Source organism: Cajanus cajan, chromosome 1, assembly GCF_000230855.2.
Source record: "Cajanus cajan strain Asha chromosome 1, NIPB_CcT2T_4, whole genome shotgun sequence".
Taxonomy (NCBI): Eukaryota; Viridiplantae; Streptophyta; class Magnoliopsida; order Fabales; family Fabaceae; genus Cajanus; species Cajanus cajan.
Window position 1 is genome coordinate 85,143,167 of NC_138517.1, and position 27,265 is coordinate 85,170,431.

General features: G+C 27.5%; 2 protein-coding genes and 1 pseudogene across 3 annotated transcripts; 2 read left to right on the top strand and 1 right to left on the bottom strand.

Moving 5' to 3' along the window:
- Window positions 1-1,668: 1,668 nt before the first annotated feature.
- Window positions 1,669-2,477, bottom strand: LOC109794939 (26S proteasome non-ATPase regulatory subunit 14 homolog pseudogene; annotated as a pseudogene). The gene is made up of 3 exons (XR_014432696.1): window positions 2,472-2,477; window positions 2,040-2,207; window positions 1,669-1,875 (listed from the first exon to the last, which is right to left on the bottom strand). The product of XR_014432696.1 is annotated as a 26S proteasome non-ATPase regulatory subunit 14 homolog pseudogene (transcript).
- An 886-nt stretch (window positions 2,478-3,363) lies between these two features.
- On the top strand, window positions 3,364-9,881 carry LOC109794097 (ABC transporter B family member 9). The gene is made up of 12 exons (XM_020353561.3): window positions 3,364-4,031; window positions 4,366-4,420; window positions 4,548-4,723; window positions 4,888-5,109; window positions 5,209-5,447; window positions 5,538-6,063; window positions 6,166-6,439; window positions 6,729-7,383; window positions 7,469-7,697; window positions 7,766-8,032; window positions 8,121-8,384; window positions 8,848-9,881. Exons 1-12 carry the CDS (start codon window positions 3,786-3,788, stop codon window positions 9,490-9,492), a joined length of 3,798 nt encoding a protein of 1,265 aa, XP_020209150.1. The 5' UTR covers window positions 3,364-3,785; the 3' UTR covers window positions 9,493-9,881.
- A 10,686-nt stretch (window positions 9,882-20,567) lies between these two features.
- On the top strand, window positions 20,568-26,950 carry LOC109806280 (oxoglutarate-dependent flavonoid 7-O-demethylase 1). The gene is made up of 4 exons (XM_083065773.1): window positions 20,568-20,829; window positions 21,178-21,422; window positions 23,240-23,564; window positions 26,492-26,950. The coding sequence occupies exons 1-4, from the start codon at window positions 20,611-20,613 to the stop codon at window positions 26,762-26,764; spliced, it is 1,062 nt and encodes a 353-aa protein (XP_082921899.1). The 5' UTR covers window positions 20,568-20,610; the 3' UTR covers window positions 26,765-26,950.
- The last annotated feature ends 315 nt before the right edge of the window (window positions 26,951-27,265 follow it).

Sequence of the window (27,265 nt, forward strand, 5' to 3'; positions counted from 1 at the left end):
ACAAGTATTCTATTCATGTTCACCAAATTCACCCATCATACAACATGTATCAAAATCAATTATCTTATAATGACAATTTTCACATAAAATAATACATAGGGGTTCTACTACTACAATCAAACTTATCTTTATCTCATATGAAAGCTAAAAATATTCTCTACTACTCTTATGAAGACTTTAAGTTCTAACTCCATCATCTATTATACTGAAAATCACAAAAATTGCAATAGTTTCCCTAAATGTTGATAGCTTGACCTTAATTTACTTACTAAAAAGGTCATAAATGAAATTTTAGACCTCATTTTTAGGTGATTCTAAAGGCATTAGAAAGGTAACACCTAAGACTACAACTTTCATGAAAATCTCAATAACTAATTTAACTCATATAGGGACTCTTAAGACACTCATGACCGTGACAACTTTGTCACACTGGTGAGAGACTTTATTCTATTACTACGCATGTTTTTCAACTTCAGGTTCCAAGGATCACGTCGTGAACTTTGATTCATGCTCATGATTGGCTCTATTCTCACTCTTATAACATTTTTCAACCTCTAACAATGCCAATTATTATCATGACTATCAATTCACTCCCGTAACAACTCCTAATGAGTTCTAAACCACCTCAAACTCATTTGTTAGCCCCAGAATCAAATCAAAACAATCAAACTAACATCCATCCCATCCAAGAATTTAAGCAACCTATACAACATGAAAACTAGTTTCGATAGAACATGCATGCCAAGAGATCAACCACCTTGGATTTTGGGTTCACCTTCCCCGAAAATCAAACTTCACAACATGGAATTCATAAAAATTCAAAACTTAGCCACATAATCACATTTTTTTATGATAATCCAAACACATGCAACTCAAAATGTAACAATAGTTCGTGTTCTAACTTCCCTTACCTTAATTTTAAGATAAACTGATAAAGAAGAAGAAAAAAAAATGAGAACTTTGAGCTTCCAAGCTCCACATTGTCTCAATCCTCTAATTCTTAGCTTAAACTTTGAATTTGACACTTCCAGCTATAAATCTCTACTAGTGGAAAAAACACTTTTAAAATCGGTCATTTTTTACTTTTAAAATCGGGTTCTGCGACCGATTTTAAAAGAGCCGATTTTAAAAAGTGGGACTTTTAAAATCGGTCGTTGACCGATGTTAAAAGTCTCACTTTTAAAATCGGTCAAGACTGATCGACTTTATCGGTTGTGCCATGACTGATGTTAAAAGTGGTTAATTTTTTTAAAATATTTGACTTATTTTAGGAGGATCCCTGAACAAAACCTGTAAATTAATAAAATACCAGACAATTCATATGTTTTTAATAGATCAAATTACATACAAATGATAAGAGTTGATAAATGTCAACCATATATGTAATCAAAGTAACTTACAAATTATTATGCATCCTAAACTACAAAATGAGTAAAACTATAAACATAACTCTTAAAACATGATAAAATGCAAACTTAAAATAAAAATTTTCAAAATTCTAAAACGTACTTCAGTCCACCAGATACTATTTATGAATCAACAATAGTATGCATTGCCTTCATTACATAGTATCCGCACTCATATCCTTACCACGCTAGAGAAACTCATAGAAAACAGGAATTGTAATAACTCAATTTGTCTCCTTACCACGCTTGAGAAACCAGAAGGTCCTGAATAACGACTCTAGAAGACAACAGTATCAAGCATCATTCCCAAAGTTTGAACGATGTTGGAAGACATCAAATTTGAGACGTGCTCTTCAAGATGCTTCTTTGCATCCTGTCTTCCCACATTTGCTATAGCAAGCTTTTTTGGAGGCAGCTCATCTTCCTCTTGAACAGCCTTGTTATATTTGATAGCTAAGTTCAGCATTTCCTGCATTATCAAATTAATTGACATTTATCATTATTTAATCTACTAAAAGATAATGAACCTTTTTCAAATCTTAAAACTAGCTTAAATAAAACAAAATATATGTAGGGATTCTATAAGTAACAGACAAGCACCAATCTACCTTGCACTTTGAATCATTAAATTACCTGTACAGTTTGTTCATTAGTTTTGGAATGTGTATCAAACCGTCGAAGTGTCAAACCATCAGTCCATTTCTTCTTGTGAAGATTAAGTAACATCTTTTCCTCAAGTTCATTCTTCCTGTAATTAATGGCTATGAAATAGTAATGTTGGTTCAACCCATGAATCAAAGCCTACAGAGGCCCAATAAAGATAAGACAGAAGAAATTAAAAAAATGTCGAATAAGTGCTTCCAAAAAAAATAAATAATATATACAAATTAAAAAAAATGCCTAAAACTTTAGTCTGGAACGGTCCCAGAACGACCCGTTCTACTTGCAGAACGAGCTGTTTTGTTTGTAGAACGGCCCATTCTGCATGCAGAACGATCCGTTCTGTTCCAGTTTCAAAATTCGCCCGGCAACAACGAAATAACAGACGTAAGAAGAGAATGTTACCTTCATATTGTATTCTTTCAAGAAAATGAGAAGCTGGAGACTTTAGATGAGAGTCCGAGAGTAAAGTAAAGATTATATGAGCCAAAGATTAGAGAATGGAGGGAAAGAAAGAATGGGACCGTAGAGTATATAGCTTAAGTGCTGACCTTTTTAACATCGGCTAACCTGGAACCGATTTTGTATGTGGTTTTTAAAATCGGCTCTCAAATAGCCAATTTTAAAAGTGCTACTTTTAAAATCAGCTATTTGAGAGCCAATTTTAAAAACTACATACAAAATCGGTTCTTAATAGCCGATTTTAAAAAAAGTAGTACTTTTAAAATCGGTTATTTAGGAGCCAATTTTAAAAGTAGCACTTTTAAAATCGGCTATTGAGGAGCCGATTTTAAAAGTAGCATCACAGACTTTTAAAATCGGTCATAAGGTAGCCGATTTTAAAAGTAATGTCATTATTTACAAAATTGTCACCGCGTCACTTTTAAAATCGGCTGCCTTATGACCGATTTTAAAAGTCTTTGTACTAGAAGAGTCTAGAAAGAACAAGGGAAGAAGAATCAGAGTTTCTCTCTTTAGATCTCTCTAAGGTTTTTCAAGAATAAGAGATTATAAATTTTATGCAAAACAAAAATTTTATATACTTTTTTCCTTAGGATCAATTGAACCTCCGGTCAGAAATCATACAACTTATCCAATGTTACACATTTTTTTTTAAAAAAAAAAAATTATCCCTTAACTAATTTGCTTAATTACTATTTTACCTATTAATTAATTTATTTAATTATCTCCATATTTTGAAGTTAAAGGAAGATTTTTTAATTTATCATTTTTATTTGACGAGCCACAATTACTTCATTTTCACTGGTATAAATTAAGAAGTTTCTCTTGTTTTTTCATTGTGGAAGAGGAAAACTCGATCAAACAAGCTCCCAAAACCTTCTCACACAACTTAAATAGAATGTTTTGGCCCAAAAACTGAAAAACCCCAACACAAAGAAATACACACTCCAGAAGATCGATAGTCAATCCTCTAGAAAGATAATACTAAAGATATATTGTGGTTTTAAAATTTTTGTGTTTCTGTTATCTTGTTCCCTACCCAACGCAACAAACCTAAGAGGATATTGTGCCATGCACCCCTAACATACACTGTCTATATATATGTATTTCATTGCTTAAAGTTTAAACATTCGTTCCTCCTAACTGAATCTTGTGATCTTCACCTTATTCTACGTACACCCTCTCATAACCACCTACACACGTACGTCTCTTATTAATTCTCTCTTCTTCTTTGCTTGCACTTCTCTTGAGGCGGCCATGGCACACAACTCAGAGGACGTGCCACCTTCACGACACCATGAACGAGACAAAGCCAACCAAAAAGTTCCCTTCTACACGCTCTTCACTTTCGCGGATCGTCGTGACGTGGCATTCATGGCCATTGGCACGATCTGCGCTATGGCTAATGGGTGGTCGCAGCCTATCATGACTCTCATTCTAGGGAAGCTCATCAACACTTTTGGCTCCGCCGATCCATCAAATACCATCAAGGAAGTTTCCAAGGTATGCATGCATGCATTTGTGTAAATCATTCATTTGTTGCACTTTTAAGCAATGAAAGGTCTTTCCTGTTTTTTCTTTTTTTTTTTAATAACCCCATGTCCATCTCCATTCAAGAAAACCATTCTTTTGTTAAACTATATTACGTTTGTATGAGTGAAAGTGTGAAACTGAGTTTTGGTCTCTTAAGTAAGATCTAGAAGAGAGTTTTACTAAAAATAGTCAGTGAAGTATTCTGTCAGGAATAAGTTATACTTCCCATCTATAACATGATTGTTTGCTCAATAAAAGTTACATTAACTCTCTTATGTATTGGTGCTGACCCTTTGAATTTCAGGTGTCCTTGTTGTTTGTTTACCTGGCTATTGGGACTGGAATTGCTTCATTCCTTCGTAAGATGGCACTTATTTAACTTTTTCTCTTTTTTTTTTTCTGCTTATTTATTCGTTAGAGACTATTATGTTGTGTTTTGGTATCAGATATATAATTGCAGCATTCTGATATACGTTAGTGCTGCAGAGGTAGCATGTTGGATGATGACAGGTGAAAGACAAGCCGCAAGGATCCGTGGCTTGTACTTGAAAACTATATTGAAGCAGGACATTGCTTTCTTTGACACTGAAACTACTACTGGTGAGGTGATTGGGAGAATGTCTGGTGACACCATTCTCATTCAAGATGCCATGGGAGAAAAGGTATTATACTCCTTCCTTTCATGAAAAAAACACCACAAGATAACATTAATTGTTATAAAGTGTCATTATCTTGAAATTATATCACGTTATCTTCTTTCCATAACAAGTGTAACTTAGATTTTGTTACAAAACAGATCGAGACTTTTAGTTTGTTTATATGACAGGTTGGAAAGTTTATGCAACTTGCTTCAACATTTTTTGGTGGCTTTTTGATTGCCTTTGTCAGAGGATGGCGTCTTGCTGTTGTTTTGCTTGCATGTATACCATGTGTTATTGTTACTGGCGGAGTATTGTCCATGTTGATGGCTAAAATGTCAAGTCGTGGGCAAGCTGCATATGCAGAAGCTGGAAATGTTGTTGAACAAACAGTTGGAGCTATTAGAACTGTAAGACACAATCACACAAATTAATTGTAAAAAAACATTGAACCATTCACATTTTTATATTTAATCGTTGTCCATGACTTCTTTCTGAAACTTAATCAGGTGGCATCTTTCACTGGCGAGAAAAAAGCAATAGAAAAGTATAATATCAAGTTAAAGGATGCTTACAAAACAATGGTTCAACAAGGGATTGCCTCGGGGTTAGGAATGGGATCACTTTTATTGATTGTCTTCTGCACCTATGCACTTGCCATGTGGTATGGTTCTAAACTGGTCGTTGAGAGAGGATACAATGGTGGAACCGTCATCACTGTAATAGTAGCTCTTATGACTGGTGGAATGTAAGTGAGGCAATGGCATGACATTGTTTAGGCATAATATATTTTTTTTAAGTTTGTACTCAACCTGATTAATCTTTCTAATGTTTTCAGGTCACTTGGTCAAACATCCCCATGCCTAAATGCATTTGCGGCAGGCCAAGCAGCAGCATATAAGATGTTTGAGACAATTAAAAGAAAGCCAAAAATTGATTCTTATGACACCAGTGGTCTTATCTTGGAAGACATAGAGGGATACATTGAACTCAAGGATGTTTACTTTAGGTACCCTGCAAGGCCAGATGTGCAGATCTTCTCTGGATTCTCATTGTGTGTTCCCAGTGGTGCAACTGCTGCTTTGGTGGGTCAAAGTGGAAGTGGGAAGTCTACAGTAATAAGTTTATTAGAAAGATTCTATGATCCTGATGCTGGAGAAGTACTCATAGATGGTGTGAATTTGAAGAGTTTTCAAGTTAGATGGATAAGGGAACAAATTGGGCTGGTTAGTCAAGAACCTATCCTGTTTGCAGCTAGTATCAAAGAGAACATAGCCTATGGAAAAGAAGGTGCAACGGATGAGGAAATAACATCAGCAATAACACTTTCTAATGCCAAAAATTTCATTGACAAGCTGCCTCAGGTGTGTAGATGTTCCAAAATCCAAACACCTTCCTCACATTACCTCACATTAACATCATTAAGTTTGATTGAAGTTAATTAATGTGTTTTATGATGTTTGCAGGGCCTTGAAACAATGGCAGGCCAGAATGGGACTCAACTTTCTGGTGGGCAAAAGCAAAGAATTGCAATTGCAAGGGCAATTTTGAAGAACCCAAGAATTCTTCTTCTTGATGAAGCAACAAGTGCATTGGATGCTGAGTCTGAACGTGTTGTTCAGGCAGCATTAGAACAAGTTATGACAAAAAGGACAACTGTAATTGTTGCACATCGCTTGACAACTATTAGAAATGCTGACACCATAGCAGTGGTTCATCAAGGCAAAATTGTAGAGGAAGGTTAGACATCAACCAACTGTTTCATTCTTTACTATATATATGTGTCTATCAAAAGCAGTTTTGATCCATTTTCTATCATATTAAGGGTGTGTTTGGAAACAAGCTTAAAAGAACTTTTGAAATTTTTTTACTAGAAAAAACTTTTTATTTTCAGTAAATAAATTCTCACAAACTCTTTTAACATTATATCCAAACAGACTCAAAGTCAATAAATATAACAATCTTTGAAAGTCCATTTTAACATTTTGGAATAAGGTATTAACTTTTGCATGCTTGCTTTTATATGCAGGAACTCATGATGAGTTAATCAAGGATGTTGATGGCGCTTATTCTCAACTTATTCGTCTGCAAGAAGGAGCTAAGGAAGCTGAATGTAGCCTTAATTCTGAAGCAGAGAAGTCAAGTAGCAGTTTTAACTTAGATAGTGACATGCCTAGATCTCCCACTCAGAAAGCATCCTTTGTGAGATCATTAAGCAGAGTTTCATCTAGTGGTCGTAGACACTCTCAGTCAGATAGCTTTGCTCTTTCTCATCAAAGTGGAGTACATGGATACCAAGAAACAGCTGATGGGGATGTTGATACTAGGAAGCCCAAACACATTTCTTTAAAACGTTTGGCCTACTTAAACAAGCCTGAACTTCCTGTCTTGGTGCTTGGATCCATTGCAGCAATAATACAAGGTGTTGTGTTCCCTATGTTTGGCTTATTGTTTTCCTCGGCAATATCTATGTTCTTTGAACCTCCAGAAAAACAGCGGAAAGATTCTAGATTCTGGTCACTTCTATATGTGGGTTTGGGTTTAGTTACTCTAGTGACTATACCAGTGCAAAATTACTTCTTTGGCATTGCTGGTGGAAAATTAATAGAAAGAATTCGTTCACTGACATTTGAAAAGGTCGTGCACCAAGAAATCAGTTGGTTTGATGATCCTGTAAATTCAAGGTATGTTAGCAAGATATTTCAATCATCATGTATTTAGTTTAGTTCCTTATAGTCATCAAACTGAAGGAAATGAATCACTTTCCAGTGGCGCAGTTGGTGCAAGATTATCTACTGATGCTTCAACAGTGAAAAGTCTAGTTGGTGACACATTGGCCCTCATTGTGCAAAATATATCAACAATCACAGCAGGTCTAGTTATATCATTCACAGCTAATTGGATTCTTGCTTTTATAATTCTGGCCGTGTCACCCTTGGTCCTTATGCAAGGAGTCATTCAGATGAAGTTTCTTAAAGGATTCAGTGCAGATGCCAAGGTTAGCCTTTCAGTTTTGTTTGAAATTTGTATTATGGACATCATGGCAATCTTTTGTGTGCTGTGCAGGAAAAGTATGAAGAAGCAAGTCAGGTGGCAAATGATGCTGTTGGTAGCATCAGAACCATTGCTTCATTTTGTGCTGAATCAAAGGTGATGGACATGTACAGGAAGAAATGTTTAGAGCCAGAAAAACAAGGTGTTCGGTTGGGGCTTGTTAGTGGTGCAGGATTTGGTTTCTCTTTTTTAGCTCTATACTGCACAAATGCTTTCTGTTTCTACATAGGATCTGTTCTTGTGCAACATGGGAAAGCAACTTTCTCAGAGGTTTTCAAGGTACAATCAGTCATTCCCTTAGGGATGCTCCATCTTAATTTGATGTTTCTTTTGATCTAGTTCTCTTCTCACCAGAAAATTTGTGCAGGTTTTCTTTTGTCTAACAATCACAGCAATAGGAATTTCCCAGACTAGTTCCTTGGCACCAGACACCAACAAAGCTAAAGATTCCACAGCTTCAATATTTGAAATTCTTGACAGTAAACCCACAATTGACTCCAGCAGCAATGAGGGTAGAACACTAGAAGCCGTTACTGGCGTTATTGAGCTTCAACATGTCAGTTTTAATTACCCAACTAGGCCTCACGTTCCAATTTTCAAAGATTTGTGTCTAAGCATTCCAGCTGGAAAGGTAATTACTTACTACTTTAATATTCTATTAATTAAGGCTGAGTTTGTTTTGACGTTGAAAAATGCTCAACCGTCCGTTTAACTCAAAGCAACTAGACATGTACTTTTCTGTTGAAGTGTCTTAAAAGTTGTGAAACCTATAAACCAAATACATATTAAGGGTATGTTCAGTTTCATGTTTGCATCTTATAACCATAGTTACCTGATCTTGAACACAATACTTACATGTTTGACAGTTTTTTTTTTCTTCTGTTTGTTAAGTGTGAATTGCAAGGAAACTTTGGTTGAATTAAAAGCAAAAAGTTTGTTGCATTTTTTTCTAATGTTAGTTTAGAAAGTTAAGTTAAACTCAACGTAACTTTCCAACTATGATCCAAACACACATTAAGCTTTTGTGCAGTGCAAATCACCTTATTCGAGAAAATGTGATGTAGTTGCATTATTGTTGATATCAATGTTTGTAGACTGTTGCCTTGGTTGGAGAAAGTGGCAGTGGAAAATCAACAGTGATCAGCCTCTTGGAGAGATTTTACAACCCTGGTTCTGGACACATACTACTAGATGGAGTAAATATTAAAGACTTGAGGCTTAGCTGGTTGAGGCAACAAATGGGGTTGGTTGGACAAGAGCCAATTCTTTTCAATGAAAGCATTCGTGCCAACATAGCTTATGGCAAAGATGGTGGTGCCACAGAGGAAGAGATAGTTGCAGCAGCTCAAGCATCCAATGCACACAATTTCATAAGCTCTCTTCCACGTGGTTATGACACCTCAGTTGGAGAAAGAGGCACACAGTTATCAGGAGGACAAAAGCAGCGTATAGCCATTGCAAGAGCCATGCTGAAAGACCCCAAAATCCTTCTGCTTGATGAGGCAACTAGTGCACTTGATGCAGAGTCAGAGCGCATAGTTCAAGAGGCTCTTGATAGAGTCAGCGTGGACAGAACCACTGTAGTGGTAGCTCATCGTCTTACAACTATTAGAGGTGCTGACATCATATCAGTGATAAAAAATGGGGTGGTTGCTGAAAAGGGAAAACATGATGCGCTGATGAAGATTACTGATGGAGTTTATGCTTCGTTGGTAGCTCTACATACGAGTGCATCGTAACTTCAAAGATTTTTCCGATGCTTTTTTATGCTTTATCTTATCATCATTATTTTCAGTTCTTGTACTAATAAAATAGTCTCAGTGTGACTATGATTAGAACATAAGTAGAACGCTTTTTTTTTTTACAAGTAGTACTGTTCTACAATGACACTGCAGAAATTCATATTCCTTGTCATACGAAAAGAAATTTGCTGCAAGTTATGGGAAGAACATGAATTAGCTAATCTGCAAATTTTTAGAAATGTAAAATCCGTTGAAATTTTTCTTCTTAATATTGTAATTTTGGGCTTCAATAAAATCAAACCCACGATTTTGTTCTGTTAATTTTAAAATTTGTAATTTTAATTTCTCAATTTTATAAAATTTGTAATTTTGATCTTTTTATTAAATATTCATTTATTAATCTTTAAAGTTATAAGATGTGACTTATTATTAGGTAAATGATAGGATGATTAATATTTAATAATGTTTAAATTAATTTTTATTTTTAATTTTTATTTTTATCATATTTTTATTTTTATTAAAATGAGAATTATTGGTGAAATTTAGTGTAATATAATTAAATATTAATTATTATTTCATTTATTTAATGTTATATCACGACTAATGTAATAATTTTTAAAAAATAGATAAATATTCGATGAGAATTAAAATTATAAATTTTATAAAATTAAAAAATAAAAATTAAGGAATTAAAAATGGAAAGAATAAAATTACAAATTTGATATTAATTTGATATTATAAGACACTAATAATGTAATTTGATTTTTTTTTATATAGTATAAATGACGTTTTTATGAACTTAAATCACTCTATGTATGATTATTATAGAAGAGGAATTTCCTCCTTCCTTTCTGTATATTTATTTCTTTTTTAGAAATTTGGAGAGAAGACTGTTGTAACAAAGAAAAAAATATTAAGATTTGAAAATAAGTAAATTATACTTGGTGGTTTTTTTTTTTGAAGGGTGAGTGATTAATTTTAAAAAATTATAAAATGTGTCCAATAATTTAGAAGTAAAAATCTCTAATAAAAAAATGAAAAAAACTACTAAAATGTATCTATAACTATCTTACAATAATGATTTTAGGAATTTTTTTAACGAAATCCTTAATAGATATTTTTCTTGGATAGGCAGATTTTAGAGATTTTTTTTGTGTTCTTATCAATTTCAATTTAGGTTTTTCATATTTATTTTCAATCAAAATTTAAATATTTTAAAAATTAATAATTAAAAATAGTCTTATATTACGATTTAGGTTATTTTTCATAAATACAAAATCCAATTTATATATTATTTATAAAAATTTTAAGTATAATATAATTTTAACTACTGATTCTTTAATTTATATTTTAATTTTAACTAATGGTTGTTTTAAAAAATATTTTTAAATTTTTATGTATCATGTTAAAATTTCTTTTCTTCACTAAATTTTAGCAACTTTACTCTAAAATTAATTTCTTTTAAAATTCTTCATTTTATATCATTTTTTTTAACCATAACCTACTAAGAATTTACAACAACTCACATGTTTTGCGTAATCAACATAGCTAGATCTCATTAACAATTTCGTAGTTTTTTTCCTTCATTACTTCACTACTATATATGTACATTAAACTGGAGTAAATTAAATTAATAGAGTGATTTTGTAATATTCTAAATTTTCAGTTGTAAACTTATACTCTTTATAAATAAAATGTTATCTAATCATGTTATGATGAGTTGATAAATTTTTTTCTTAATAATAAAATATTAGTATTTTGAATTCCTAAAATTAAATAAATAAATACAAATTTATATAAATGGTATAACATTATTTTTATTTAGAAATAGTAATATAAATATATGTGTATAATATATATATATATATATATAATATAGTAGTTTTATATAGTAAAACTAATAAAAAATAATAAAATGAAAGTGGACGAAGGAAAGAAAAAGCATGAAAACGATTCACAATTTGAATTAAATAATAAAATATAAGTTAATGAAAGTAGAAATTTGATTGCATGAGTCCATTTGTGATATATATGTTGAATTGGTATGGATTGTTTGGTAGAAAATCGAATAAAATGTGAAAGGAGTGTAATTATACCACTGTTGCCTGTTGCAGGTAATTTGCAACACAATCTCTTCGGAAGCATATATACATACATAACAAAATGATTTGTACTATGCACGCGTGAGTCACATGAAAGCTATAAATAGATAAGTGCTACGCACAATCCATATCTTTCTTCTCTTGTTTGTTCTACTTACTCAAATTGTTCTAGTCAAGAATGAAGATTTGACTTACAACAAGTTTTAAGATAGGAGAGAAAATAACAATCATGTTATTAAAAGGAAATATAACTATATATAGTTGTTTAGTGGAGTATTTTTCATCTCATCTTATTTATTTATTTTCGTTTTACCTAGTTAATATTATTATATTAGTTAACCTTTTTATTTGTTTTAAATATTTTATATATATTGTTGGTAAACCCTTTAATTCATTTTGATAAGTGAATTTTTATTTACACATATTTTATTTAAAATCTTGTTTCTAAATATTGAAAATAAAGTCAAGATCAATCATATTATTATTATATTATAATGGGTTAGTTTTTTATGCTTAATTATAGATATAATTAATTTTTCTTTCCGAGACAATATGATTATATATATATATAAATACATAGCTTAATAATAATAATAAATAAATAAATAATATAGCAATAGATGTTATTTAGTTGTTTTAAAATTCATTATGATTAGTAAGATGTTATAAAGACATTTAATTATTAATATGATGATTTACAAGAAAATAAAATTTGAATTTATTTATAGTTTGAGGTTTGATGTTAAGAATTTAAATGAGTATATATATTGACCAAGGTATAGTATTAATAAAATCATGGTGAAAACTCATTTATCTCAATTAGTCACTATAAATCTATAACTAATATCTTTTTATAGAGTATAAATAAATAAATAAATAAATAAAATACATAAGTAATATGTAGTTATATATATGTGTGCATGTGTATTTTATTTTTGTTTAAATACTTGATTTATATGGTATATTTTTTTACTTCTTTTTATTTTTATTTTAAAAAAATGTGTGTATATATATAGAGGGGGTTATAATTACACCGGTGTAACTTTTACTAAGTATTACACCGTTTAATAACTTTATATTAATTGTGAATTTTGTAAATTCAACCGTTAGATTGAAAGTTCATTCTCTTTATACGTGTATATCAAATTTTGTTAAAATTGAACAAAAACTTGAAGGTTATCAAATTGTTCATATTTTAGTGTATTTTGAAATGAATATATTACGTCAATTTTGTTTTATAAAAATAAAGTATCAAATCATTGGATTAATATAAAATTTTGTATATATGATCTAAGAGAATGAACTTTCAATCTAACGGTTGGATTTACAAAATTCACATTTAATTTAAAGTTATTGAGCGGTGTAACATTTAATAAAAGTTACACCGGTATCGTTTAAACTCTCGTGTGTATATATATATATATAATAATCTACTAATCATTTTAACCCTTTTTATAATATATAATAATATTCATGATGACTTATAATCACGTAAATAAATATAAATGAATAAACTTGTATTTCTTCACCTTCAATTATTTCGGTATTGAGGTTGCTTGATTAAAACAAAATAATAATAATACCTTATAATTATCATTTTTATTTATTTTAAATGAGTAATTAAATAAGAATTAGAAAAGGGAACAGAAAGAAAAGGGTATAACAGATTTAATCTTTTGCTTTCCTTTGAAAATCATATATTATTTTTAAAATTTTCCTTTATAAAATTTCAATTTAATTTTTAAAAGTAATTGTAAATAGTTTATAATTTGAATTACTTTATCTTTAATATATATTTTTTAGAAGAAATTTAATTAATTGTATGCAACTCTTGTAATTTTTAAATATTATATATATACATACGTTGGAAATTTTATCTAAATTTAAAATGCTAATAACATATATATTGGAAACAGTCAATGTGCACGTTTATATATGAGTTAACATTTAATTAACAAAACAGTCAAATAACACGTTTATATAATTTTTCTGAATATCGCTATCATTTATATAAATTATTAGTAGTAAACAAAAAAAGTCAATAAGCACGTTTATTTGACTAGAAAACATGTTTCGTCCATAACAAGTAGGGTTTTGTCATCCAATCGATATCGTCTGTGATAACGTAGGATGGACCTGGTCAAGACAATTTTTAAATGTTAATTTTGATTCACTAATTGTTTTTTTGCAAATACGTAACGCACTTAATACTAATACTTTGATAAATAATTTTAATTGTAAAAATTAATCTTCTACACTTAAAAATTTCATTCTTTAAAATATAGTTTAAGGAAAAGACTTAAATATATTTTTAACCTTTAAATTTAGAGTAATTTTTTTTAAAAATAATCTTTTTAGTTATATAATTTTAAAAAAAATGTTTCAATCTCTTATGTTACGAGCAACATATTAGCTAATGATAGATTAAAATAATTATGTAATATTAATTAGATTTAATGTGATGTTTTTACTATAATGATATTTGTAAATGTATTTTGTGCGAAAGAATTTTACAGATTTATTAATGAAATTTAATCATAAAAATTAAAACAATTATTTTCAAATTATAATGATTAAAAATATTTATTTTAAATTTGATAGATTAAAAATATATTTAATATTTTCTTATTTTATAAAATTATCTTATATTATGATTTGATAGTAAATAAACCATAGAGAAATTTTTTTTTTCTAAATTTGAGGACTAAAATTATATTTAACTCTTTCTTATTTTATAAAATGTATTTTATATTATGATCTTTAACATCAAATCAAGTCAATAAAAAATGGCATATGCTTTATTTGAAAAATAAATAGCCACATTACCTCATATAAAAAATCAAAGTTTTAATTTGTGATTTCGGTAAAATCAATAAACGCAATGACTAAAATACGTTAAAAAAAAAAAAAAAACCCTAAATGTAAAAGCTAAATTGAATATGAGAAACAAGACACACAATTTAACCAAAGAATTGGCCATTTGTAAGGTTATTTTTTGTTGTTGTTGAAATAGGAATGTTTTTAGAAAACTTAATAATATGATTTATACTTCATCTTCAAATTATGGATATCATACATTCATGTCCAATGATAAACTTACTATGTTATATTGTAATTTTTAATATATAAAAAATATGAAACGATTAGATTACTTATGTTATATAGATTTTTATGCAAAGGGACATCTAAATGTTTAGTAATAAGGAGTTAGTGTAGCGAATAACAATTAAAGAAGCCTATGAATTATTTTTTGATAAACTTTTATGTATTAAACACTTTGATAAGCAGTTTTGCATAATGAAAAGATTTATATAAATTCTTTGATGTGGAACATTTTTTTTTATTTTAATCTTTCGAAATTGGTTAGCTAGTGTTGTATTTTGTAAATTTGACAACCACCAAATAAATTTGTAAAATACTCATATCTAAAAAAAATTATTTTAATTTCCAACGATTTAACTAAACTTTAATAGATATTTGAGACATATAATTCATAAGACCAGCTGAATGTAAACTTTTTCACACAATTTTATTCTTTAGTAATTGATAATGAAAATATTTAATTAAAAAAAGAATAATAATAAACATACTTTTAAATTTTATTACTTTTACATTTTTATATTATATATATATATATATATTCATTATAAAAAAAATTAATTTCAAAATACTCTCGTAATAAGTTTTTATCGTATATGTCAAAATCTAGTATATATAAAAAATTAATTAAACAAAAAAATTCACAGCAGTTGCGAGTGTATTGCACGATTTCCTTCCTCGTCGTGCCACTTCCTTGCGTTCGAACAAAATTGTCCACCCACATATATACTTTATATTTAGTTGAACATCTCATTCCTTCATAATGTTTTTTATTTTTTTTATGTAATATTTATGCATTTATTTTCATATTACGATAATAATAATTATTTACTTTTATTTTTAAATAACTTGTCTACTCTGTCTCAAGGTCCTAGGTTCACTACTGGTTATAATGTATATACTTTCAATGAGTATAAAAAATTGTACATATATTATTACTATTAAATAAAAATATATATTATTAGCTGCTTTTTGAAAATCATACCGACTCAGTCAACCTGACCAGAAAATCCGTGAACTGGTCACCTGATCGGTTTAATTGAACCACAAAACTGGCTTGGCAGAAAATCGAAAAAGAAAAAAAACAACAACAACAACAACAAATTGATCAAAGATCAATTTTCAATGGGTCAACAATTTATTTTTAAAAAAAACTTATTTTAATGTTTAGGAAAAACTAAAATCAATCAAATTAAATATCTTTCCTTTTATATAAAGTTTTAACAATTTAACCATGTTAAATTAAATGTTTTTAATTCAAGTATGTAAATTGGTAAAAATTTTCTAAACTACTTGATATTCCGTTTTGTTAATTCAAATTGATAGATAATCATAAAAATATTTTGTACGTTAATTTGAATCTATATATCAAAATATTATATGATTTTTAAAATTTTTAAACTTAATCTATTCATAAAGGATTTTTAATTCAATAATTGAATCATTAAAATTTAATATAGATAATGAGTTACTAAATGAAATAAGTCTATCAAGACTTACTCTTAAAGTAAATGAATATAAATTTGTTATTATTAATAAAAATATTAATATATATTTGATTTTTTTTTGGTTCGTCCCTGGAGTATCCACCACCGACAGCAGTGACTAATCTCCTCGCTACGCTGAAGGCACCTCAAAGGGTGGGATAGCTGACCCCAAGATTTAACGCAGCTGCATACACAAGGCAGGATTCTGAAGGCACCTCAAAGGGTGGGATAACTGGCCCCAAGATTTAACGCAGCTGCATACACAAGGCAGGATTCGAACCCCTGACCTTGCTTAAGCATGGATCAACCCCTACCGCTGAACCTAAACCACACGCTTGGGGTTTATATATATTTGATTTGAACATTAAACTATTATAACCTTAAATTAATATTTTGACTCATTTAATGACTAGTTTAATTTTAAAAACTTTGATTATCAGTATTAATAATATAATGGATAAATTAATATTAATAATATTATTAATTTATTAATATTTTATGAAATATTTAATTTTAATATTTTAAAATTATATTATTATTGGTCTATTTAAGTTATATATTATAATTTTTTTATTAATTTATAAAAATACATATTATTATTGCTATCAAATAAAGATATTATTTTATTTAAATTATTAATATTTTTGATAAATTAATATTATTTATATTTTAGTATATTTATAAATATAATAATAATAATTTATAATATATTAATATACTAATAATAGTATTAGTATTAATTTATTAATTATATTATTAATGTTAGTAATATATGTATTTTTTAATTAATAGAGTAAATATATGTGAAATTTTAATTCCCATTGAAAGTTTATATATTATAAATTTTTATTTATATATTAAAGAAATTCATCGTTAATTTAGTGATCAACTGATATTATTGAAAGTAAGTGTTGAGTTATCATCTTTAATAATTTCTTTTCTCTTATTTTCAAAACATCATATAATTATAATATTTGAAAGATCAAAAATACATTTAATCTATTTTTTAACTAATAATCCTCTCTAGTGATACTTACTATTATCATTACTCCTATTTTCCTCGCTGTTAAATTGGTTGTGACTAATTTTAATTAAAAATTGAATTTAATTCATTAATTTTAATTTAAAAATTATTATTTAATTTTCTCATTTTTCATAATAAGTCATTATATATATATTAATTAAAGATTTTTCTTATAAACTAATTATTAATGTATAAAGTCGACGAATATTTACATTTGTGGCATTGAGATAAAAAAAAATTACCAATCTTTTTATTTATTGCGGGGCAAACAAATCAAAAAGAGTTCGGTGTTTGTAAAAATAACATCACTTATATAGTTAGTACTTTGTACTGCCATTGGTTAGTAAACCAAATAAAAATAACTTAACACGATATGTATTACATGGGTTAATTTTTGGTCCATATATATCTTTTTATTTTTTTACACAGCCTTTTGGCAATATCTTGAAAAGTAAAACAATGTATAGAGGGAATTAATGGGCAACCAGATAATGTTTCTTAACCTGTGGTCATGCATGAGCTAGAACTTTTGAAGTTTTTCAACATGTCAAATAAAATAAAGAAATAAAACATATGTATGACATACGACTTATTCATTAAAGATGCATGAATCCCAGTCACTTTCGTTAATAGTGACAAGCTGTCCCAAAAACTAATAATTCCAATTTAATACAATGTATGTGTGAAATTTAACCCTAGGTCAAATAATATGGTTAAACTATTTTACAATTTTAGTTATTAGCTCTAATTCATTCCTACCTTTAGATGTACATATAGTTAAATATGATATTAATTCTTTAAGTTTAAAATTAGTCTTTTTAGTATCTATAATTTCAAAAAAAATTATTTTAATTTTTATACTTAAAATTTTATTAAAAAATTTATCAAATATTATCATATAAAATTTATATATATATTGGTGTTTCTATTAGTGATAATATCACTCTAAATCTAGTTAATGATATATAATTGTTTCAGTTTGTCACTTTAAAATATATTATTGGTGACTCAAAAGATTAAAATGAATTTTTTAAAATTACAAAAATTAAAAATAAATTTATCATAAATTTGAAGGAATATATATATATATATATAAAGAGAGAGAGAGTTATAATTCTAGTCAATGAAAAATATTAACATATTTTTTCATGTCAAACCCATGGATTTATGCAAATGTTAATGACTTAGCAACAACACTTTTAAAGAAAAAAAATGAAAATCTAGAGCATAAACAAGTATGGATAACTTAATGACGAATTTAAGATAAACTTTTATACCATGTTAAATAAATACGATAAGGTAGATCAATTTACCATATCTTAACACATTTTCAATTGATTTTATCTAAACTTAGACAAATTGACTATTGATGAAAATATGTTAGAAAAAGCACATAATTCACTTCATTTAGATGTGAAATGATACGTTCACTTATCAAAAAAATAGAATGACAGGTTGACTTATTAACTAAAACTTACTAAAAAAATTACAAAAAAAGGAAAGTAGATAAACGTTATAAGAAATACCAACTCATATTAATTTATCACTTTCTTCATATATAAAAATATAAAACTGTTTAAATACACTTTAAATAAAACAGGGTAGCTAGATTAGACAAATTGATTCGTTCAACCTACCTTCAACACAACATATTGGCAAGTTAGGTCCAATAAATAGGTGAGTTGAATTGAACTACTTTATCACTTTTAATACAACATAAAATTTAAGTTTATAACAAGATAAATCAATCCCATAAAATTCAATTGCAAGATAAAGACTATTTAAAGTTTATAATAACTTATATCTTTATTTAATGTGTGATATACACATAGGAGTGAATAATTAGTTTTTACATTTTATATAAGATTCTATTTTTTTTTTACAAAAAATAAGTGGAGACAATTTTATTTAAGATAAAATCATTATGAGTAACATCTCTTTAAACATTTAATGAAATTTTATATTTAAAATTTGAACTTATTATCACTTTTAAGTTTGAAACAACCTCGTCCTCATGTAAGTTGATTTACACGTCTCGGATGATTTAGATACTTGATTTTTGAATCAATTGTGATATGTATTTTGGAAATATATTTTTATAACTTATTTTTCTTTGTCTCTTTCTCTTACATAAGCAAACATGTATTTCTCTTATTCAGGATAGATCGATGTCAATTTGTTGAGTCTGCGGTATTGCCATCACTTTGTGAGTTTAAAAAAGTTGGAGAAATGTAGAAGACAAATTACGTTAGAATTAAAAAAAAAAAATGAAGACGGAAAATTTATACTTGTAGGCAAAGGCATTCGGTGATCATCACTAATTTATTACTCCTTGTGATGTTTTTTTTATTATAAGAAATAAGTTATAATAAACTTTATACTATAATTTATTTTTATAAAAATAAAATAGATGTAATATTTATTTTTATAAAAATAAAGGAGAAAAAAACAAAATAAAAATATTAAAGATGTTTTTGATTATGTTTTTATTTTAAAATTTTTTATATAGTTATTTTAAAAATATTATTTTGACATTTTTTATTAAACATAATTATTTATTACTAGAATTCATTCTTATATTATAAATTTGAATTCTTATCATAAACAGAAAATATCTTTAAGAAATATTATTCAACAAAAATATCTTTTATTTTAATTTTTTTTCTTAATGAAAATATTTTTAAAAATTATTATCATTCTCATTAAAACTATTTATTTAATATAAATTTTTAACTATATAAAAACAAATATTTCTTATATACATTATACAAACTAAAATACTAATTATTTTTAAAAAAATTAAATCCCTAATGCATTTTTTCACCGATAGTAATTATGATAGAAGTCGTTTTTTTTTTTTTAACATATAGAAGTAGCTGTATATTAAATAAGTACGTTAACAAATAGTTAATTATACTCGACCTTCTTAAATAATATTTTGAGTTGTAGTACTGTTGGTGAAGGAAATGATAAAAAAAATATCTTACTCAAAATATATTGATATATGTAAATATTTTAAATCAATAATATAGTTATAAAAATAAATTTGTATGTACGTCATAAATATATATATATATGGTGCTTCAGCAAGCTGATTGAATGAAATTGTAAGTGTGTTAAAGTGAGATAGTTAGCATAGTGGTTAATAATTTCAAAATAACTTTTAATTTTCTCAAATAATCATCAGACGCCATCTACAGCATCAGCATGCCATCATATTGGGGGTTCCTAAATGAAGTGGTATAGCAAGAGACTTAATTATTTATGAAAAGGTACGTAAGAGTAAAAACGAAAATACATCGGATTAATATCCATGAATTAATATTATCTCCAAATTTTAAACTGCTGGGCCTATAAATTCCGAGGAGTACAATTGGTATAAGGTGTGCTTAGAATAAGAACCATGTCATCCTCTGAAGCAGTTTTGAGTGTGCAAGAGCTGATAAAGAAACCCCTCACTTCGGTTCCTCAACGCTATATCACTCAACCTTCTTCACCTTTACTTCAACATCAAACCCTCTCTCATGTAATCCCAACCATAAGCCTCAAAAAATTGATTCATGGAGAAACTCATGAACAAGAGAAATTGAACTCAGCTTGTAGGAACTGGGGTTTCTTTCAGGTTTGCTAGTGGTAGCTTTTACACTTATGTTAATCATTCTGGCCTGTTTGAGAAATTTTTTTCCGTAAACACTTGTAGAAGAGAAAAATAAAATGAAACAAAATGAAAAAAATTCTTTATAAATTATAATTAACTTATACATAAATTTATTTATAAAAATTCTATTATGTTAATTTCTTCAAAATCTTAATTTTAATTCATATATAAGTTAAGTTAGTTTTAACTTTGGGAAATTTTATTTTAATTTATTTTTCTCTTTTATAAATGATTATGAAAAAAATTATCTAAATAAACTTTCTACTCCTTTTTTGGCTTTCTCCTGAATTAATTTATATGTACTTTTTGCAGTTGGTAGAGCATGGAATCAGCCCTTTGATGCTGGAAACGCTGAAAGATGAGATTGAAGAATTCTTCAGGCTGCCCTTGGAAGAAAAGATGAAGTACAAAATAAGGGCAGGTGATGTTGAAGGCTACGGAGCAGTGATTAGATCAGAGGATCAAAAACTTGATTGGGGTGATAGGTTATATATGATAACCAACCCTCTTAGCAGAAGAAAACCACATCTTTTCCCAGAGCTCCCTTCATCACTTAGGTATGTATATATATGTATATGCTCTCTCAATTCTAACTTCTCTCATCCATTCACTTGTCAAAGATGCAACAATTACTACCAAAATAAAATTATAAAATAATTTTTCACATAAATTTCTTGTAAGCAATTACAAGAGAAAGAAAATAAAATATTTTTTCATAAATTAAAATTAACTTACGATATTGATTAAAAACTATCTTTTGAATAAATAGTATGAGGAAAAAAAATCAATAAAAAACTTTTTTTTAATACCTATAAAGAAAATTATTTAAACAAGACCTAAATGTATTACATCAGGTGTTAATAAGCTTTTTCACTAGTATGCGTTAATATTATGAGTTTATACTAATAATATAATGAATAGTTTAATTAAATTCGTTGGGAAAATTTGTTAAAAAATACTAACAGTTCCTATCGTAAGTCTGTTGTCATCGTTAGGGTCACCGCATCCGAGGTATTGTCCGTTTTGCCTCGTTAGGCTGTCACGATTTTATCCTTTAAAAGGTGCCTTGGTGGGTTAAGGAGGAAGGGTGTTTATAAACTACCCTTAGCATCGACTCCTAAGTGATGTGAGACTTTTAGGCATACCGGGAACAAGCCTCACAGTCGATGCTAAGAGGCAAGAGTGGCATGGGCCCTTCTTCTATAACGCCAATGTTTCTACCGTAAGTCCGCTGTCATCGTTAGGGTCACCGCATCCGAGGTAGGACAAAATCGTGACGGCCTAACGAGTCAAAACGAACAATACCTCGGATGCGGTGACCCTAACGATGACAGCAAACTTACAGTAAGAACACTAACTATTGTCTTTGGGGCATCAGTCAGAAAAATCTATCTCACATAATAAATATTATTTAAAGTCATTTTATTCAAATAAAAAATTATAAAAAGATAAAAAAAATTACAAAATTAATCTTATAATTAATTTTTTTCACTAAATGCAACACAAAAAATACCTTTTATATAATATTATCATGGTATAAAAACAAGTAATTAATAGAATATTAAAAAACTAATATAACACTTATTTTTTCTTATAATGCAAAACTTATTATGAAATAAAAAAAAGTATAAAAAAATTATTTAGGTTTAATTGCATTTTTAATCCCTCTAACATTACAATTGTGTGATTTTAATCCGTAAGATTCTAATTGATTAATTTTAGTCTTTCAAGTATTGTAATTGTTCAATTTTGGTTCTCCATATTTTAATTAAGTAATTTTAGTTCTCAAGTATTATAATTGTACAATTTTAATCCCTTAAGTATCACAATTATATAATTTTTTATCTATTTAAACTATATTATAATTTTCATTAGTGCATTGAAAATTGATGTATCTATTATTACTAAAATTATTAATATATAATTTAAATAAGTCAAAATTTATATAATTATAATACTTGAAAAACTAAAATCGTACATGATATATGAGAAACTAAAATTGTTTAGTTAAAAATTGAAGAACTAAAATTATATAGCTGTCATACTTGAAAGATTAAAATTATACAATTGTTATATACATTAAGAATAAAAGTACATTCAAGTTTTTTATTTTATTAATTCTGTAAGTAGTGTCTTAAGCACACTGGTTAGTGAAACCAAAACCGAATACATATAATCAACAATTCATAATTAACCGATTCCTTAATTGATTCTTAGGGCCACGATACCCAAATTTAATACATACCATCAATATAAATTGTTAACAGTGAATGGAACTCACAAGGTTTATATTTATTAATATTTAAAGACAATCCTAACACTATCTTTTTTATGTAAAGCAATAAATATCGATTACTTCAACATGCTTATGCAGAAGTATCTTGGAATTGTACATGGTGGAGTTGCAAAACCTTGCTATGACATTTGTTGGACTGTTGGGAAAAGCCCTGAAGGTGGAAAAGAGAGAGTGGGATGAGCTGTTTGAGGATGGGATGCAATCAGTGAGGATGACATACTATCCTCCATGCCCTCAACCACAGAGGGTAATGGGATTCACTGCTCATTCAGATGCAACAGGAATCACCTTTCTCAACCAAGTCAATGGAGTGCATGGCCTACAGATTAAGAAAGATGGCATTTGGATTCCAGTCAACATCAAATCAGATGCTCTTATTGTCAATATTGGGGACATTCTTGAGGTTTGTTAATCAGTACTATTCTATATTTCTTTCATATTTCGTTCTATACCCACAACAATGCATACCCGTTTCACTTTTTAACCCTTTTTTTAGGTCTAATCTTTAACTTTTTGTTTCTACAAGAAGATACATTCATTCATTGTACAAGTTTTATTACAGTAATGTTATAAGTTTTACAATAAACAACTATAAGTACAAACTTAAGTTTTACCCACACCAAATATTTATAAGTTTTATTTACACTAAATATTTATAAATAAAAGTAATTTTTTATTTTATTCATCACCATCATATATGTAAGAACAACACATTTATGGATATAAATCATTTTTGCTGTTAGTCTATATGCGTTACATGTATTTTAATGCAGAGAGATATTTGCAAAAAAATACACTTGATTATTAATATTTATCATATTTAAAAGATTAATATACCCTTCCCTTATAACTCAATCTATAATTTTCTTAAAGTTGAGGATTATCATATTTAGAAACATATCGAATGAGAATTTTTTTTACTATGATATACTATTAAATTATATATTTAACTGCTCAAATTAAAAGAAAATGTACACAATCTTTTAAAGGGATTATGTCACCGGTAACTATGTTTTGATCTTGATCATCCATATAAAATTATTTGTTATATATATTTCATAGAAACGGGGAGGATAGAAAGAAAAGATAAGGTAATACCTAGTGTCTATGATGCACTGAATAACGTATGTAATACCTAGCTTGTGTACTTACATTAATCTTTTATTTAGACATGCACAGGACATTTAAATTGCATATAAACAAAAACGAGGTTTTGACTTCCAATGTGTACGTGCAGAAAGGAAAGATATAAAGATAAATAAGATGTGTGGTGTAATAAGAAAGAACAAAGAAATAAAAAAGAGTGCAAGATAGGTGTAAAAAGTTCAATGTAAAAGAAATTAAATTGTTTGTACTCGTATAACAGAAACCCTTCTTTGTCTAGGAAATCAAATGATATTTAATTAAAAAAAAAAAAAACTATTTTACAAGCTCGGAATTTTGTTTTTTCTCACGAGTGGCAATTAATGTTAAAATTCAATGGTAGGACAATGATATGGACTTAAATCGCAAGCAAGATAGTAAATATAATGCTTCAAAACATAAGTTTAAATAATAAATTAATATTTTGATTATATGTAGAGATGGTAGTACGTGACATTTTCTCTGCTAACGTAAGAAAAATAAATCAAATGATTGAATTATATTTAAGTAATAAAAATTAATACTTAAATATGTATAATTTTTTATTATTATGTAATGATTAACTAATTTTTAATTTTAATAATTTTATGTACGTAATATGATTCAAATTTATAAAAATGAATAATCTGTTATACAAATTAAGGATTGATTAAGTTTAAAATTGAGTAAAATAATTTTAAAACTAATAATTTGATATTATTTGCATCAACATGTATTTCGTTGAGCTAAATAAGACTTAGTTTGAATCTTCCAATAAGATTTTAAATTTAAATTTTATAAATTGAGATATTAAGAAGAAACATCTCATACTAAAAATGATATATTAATCAAAATTCTTTAACAAAATTCAGTCATCCATAAAATTAGTAAACACTTCATATTTATAATATGGTGGGTTGATAGTTGATACTTATATGATCTAAAATATTATACTTATTTTATATTGGAACAATTAATTTTGTACGTCTCTAAAACCGTCACTCACAAGCACTGAATTGAATTTGGTCGTCTGATAAGAAAGATATTTTAAAATACATGTGTGGATATTATCAAAGCCTGAGAACAACAAAGAAAAAAAAATTGAGTCATTATCATATTCATAATCAATTAATGTTGTGCCTATCGGAGAAGGGTCATTATTTCACCTTAAATAGTATCTTGACTTAATTTGTGAACTAAAAAACTTGAAACATGGCTTAATTAATTACCATATATAACCGAATGTTTTAGAGTGGGTTGATACTCATTTCATTTTATTTTTTCCTTATTTTTATTCATGGGTTAAACTGTTTATGATCCAAGCTTATGCAATATTTTTTTAGAGAAACTTTTATTGGCAGTTCTAAGTGTTATTAGTATCTTGTCTTGTTGTATTAATTAGATATGTATTTTCGTTTTTATTCAGGAAAAAATATCAATAAAATAAAGTGATTAAAGTTTATTTGGTGAGTAGATATAATAGAATATAATAGGATAATTATCATGTTATAATTCGTTGTTGTTCTACTAATACATATGATAATATTATCCTATTTCTTATCTTATTTAGTTGATCTATAGGTTATTTTCTACTTTTTGAGAGAGTTTGGTTAAGAAGTAACATGATAGGATAAGGAATTTTTTCATCCTTTTTTATATACATTACTCCATATATTAAATTAAATTATTTTATGGTATACTATCTTATTAAAAATAAAAAAATATTAAATATCCAATATATAATGTATAATATTAATTTATAAAATAATATATAATATATTATATTATAATATGTTTATATATAAATATATTTTAAATAAAATATTTGAATAATAATTATAATTTTTAAAATATTGTACAATTTTAAGAGAAGTAACTACATAAGTAAAATAAATTATACAATATAGTTAAAATATATATTTATTTAAATTTTTTTAATAATTAAATTACAAATTATTTTTTAAAATTATATGTATTTTTTATAAAATAAATTTTTTTATTTCAATATAATTTTATGTTATATCTTATTAATTTATATTAAATACAAAATATACAATATAATAATATTATCTAATTTGTTATCCTGTATATATTAGATAGGATTAATTATTATGTTTTTATGAGATTCTATCCTATCCTATCCACTAAAACCGATATATATTTTGCATGCTTATTGACTTAGCAATACTATAATGCATGAATTTGCAGATTATGAGCAATGGGGTATATAAAAGTGTCGAACACCGGGCAATAGTGAATTCCACGAAGGAAAGGATTTCCATTGCGATGTTTTTTGGCCCCAAGTTTCAATCTGAAATTGGACCTGCACCTAGTTTCATTGATCAAGAAAATCCCCCTCTGTATAAAACGATGAAAATGGAAAAATATGTTAAAGGTTTTTTCTCTCGCAAGCTTGATGGAAAGTCCTACTTAGAGCATATGAAGATCACAGATGAAAATGCTACCAACGCCACTGAATAGCCATTCCAATTAATATCAGCATATACATCATTATACTGAAGGTATATATATGTTTGTGTGTTTACTCGATGTATAAAACCCTAAAGTGATAGATATATCCTACTAGCTGATACCACTGTATGCCTCGCTCTTATATGTGAAATATTTGCCAATAAATAAGAGCATGTGTATATACTTTTGATATAATTAAGTGTCTAATCTTTGTCCTTTCCTTGAACAACAACTTGAGGGTAATCAAAGTATTCATATTTTAGTATATTTTGAAATAAATATATTAAGTCAATTTTGTTTTATAAAAATGAAGTATCAAATCATCTTAAATTAATATAAAATTTTATATATATGATATAAGAGTAAAGAACTTTCAATATAACGGTTGGATTTACAAAATTCACATTTAATATAAAGTTATTGAGCGGTGTAACACTTAGTAAAAGTTACACCGGTGTCGTTTGAACCCTCCTCATATATATATATATATATAAAAGATAAAAATTACTC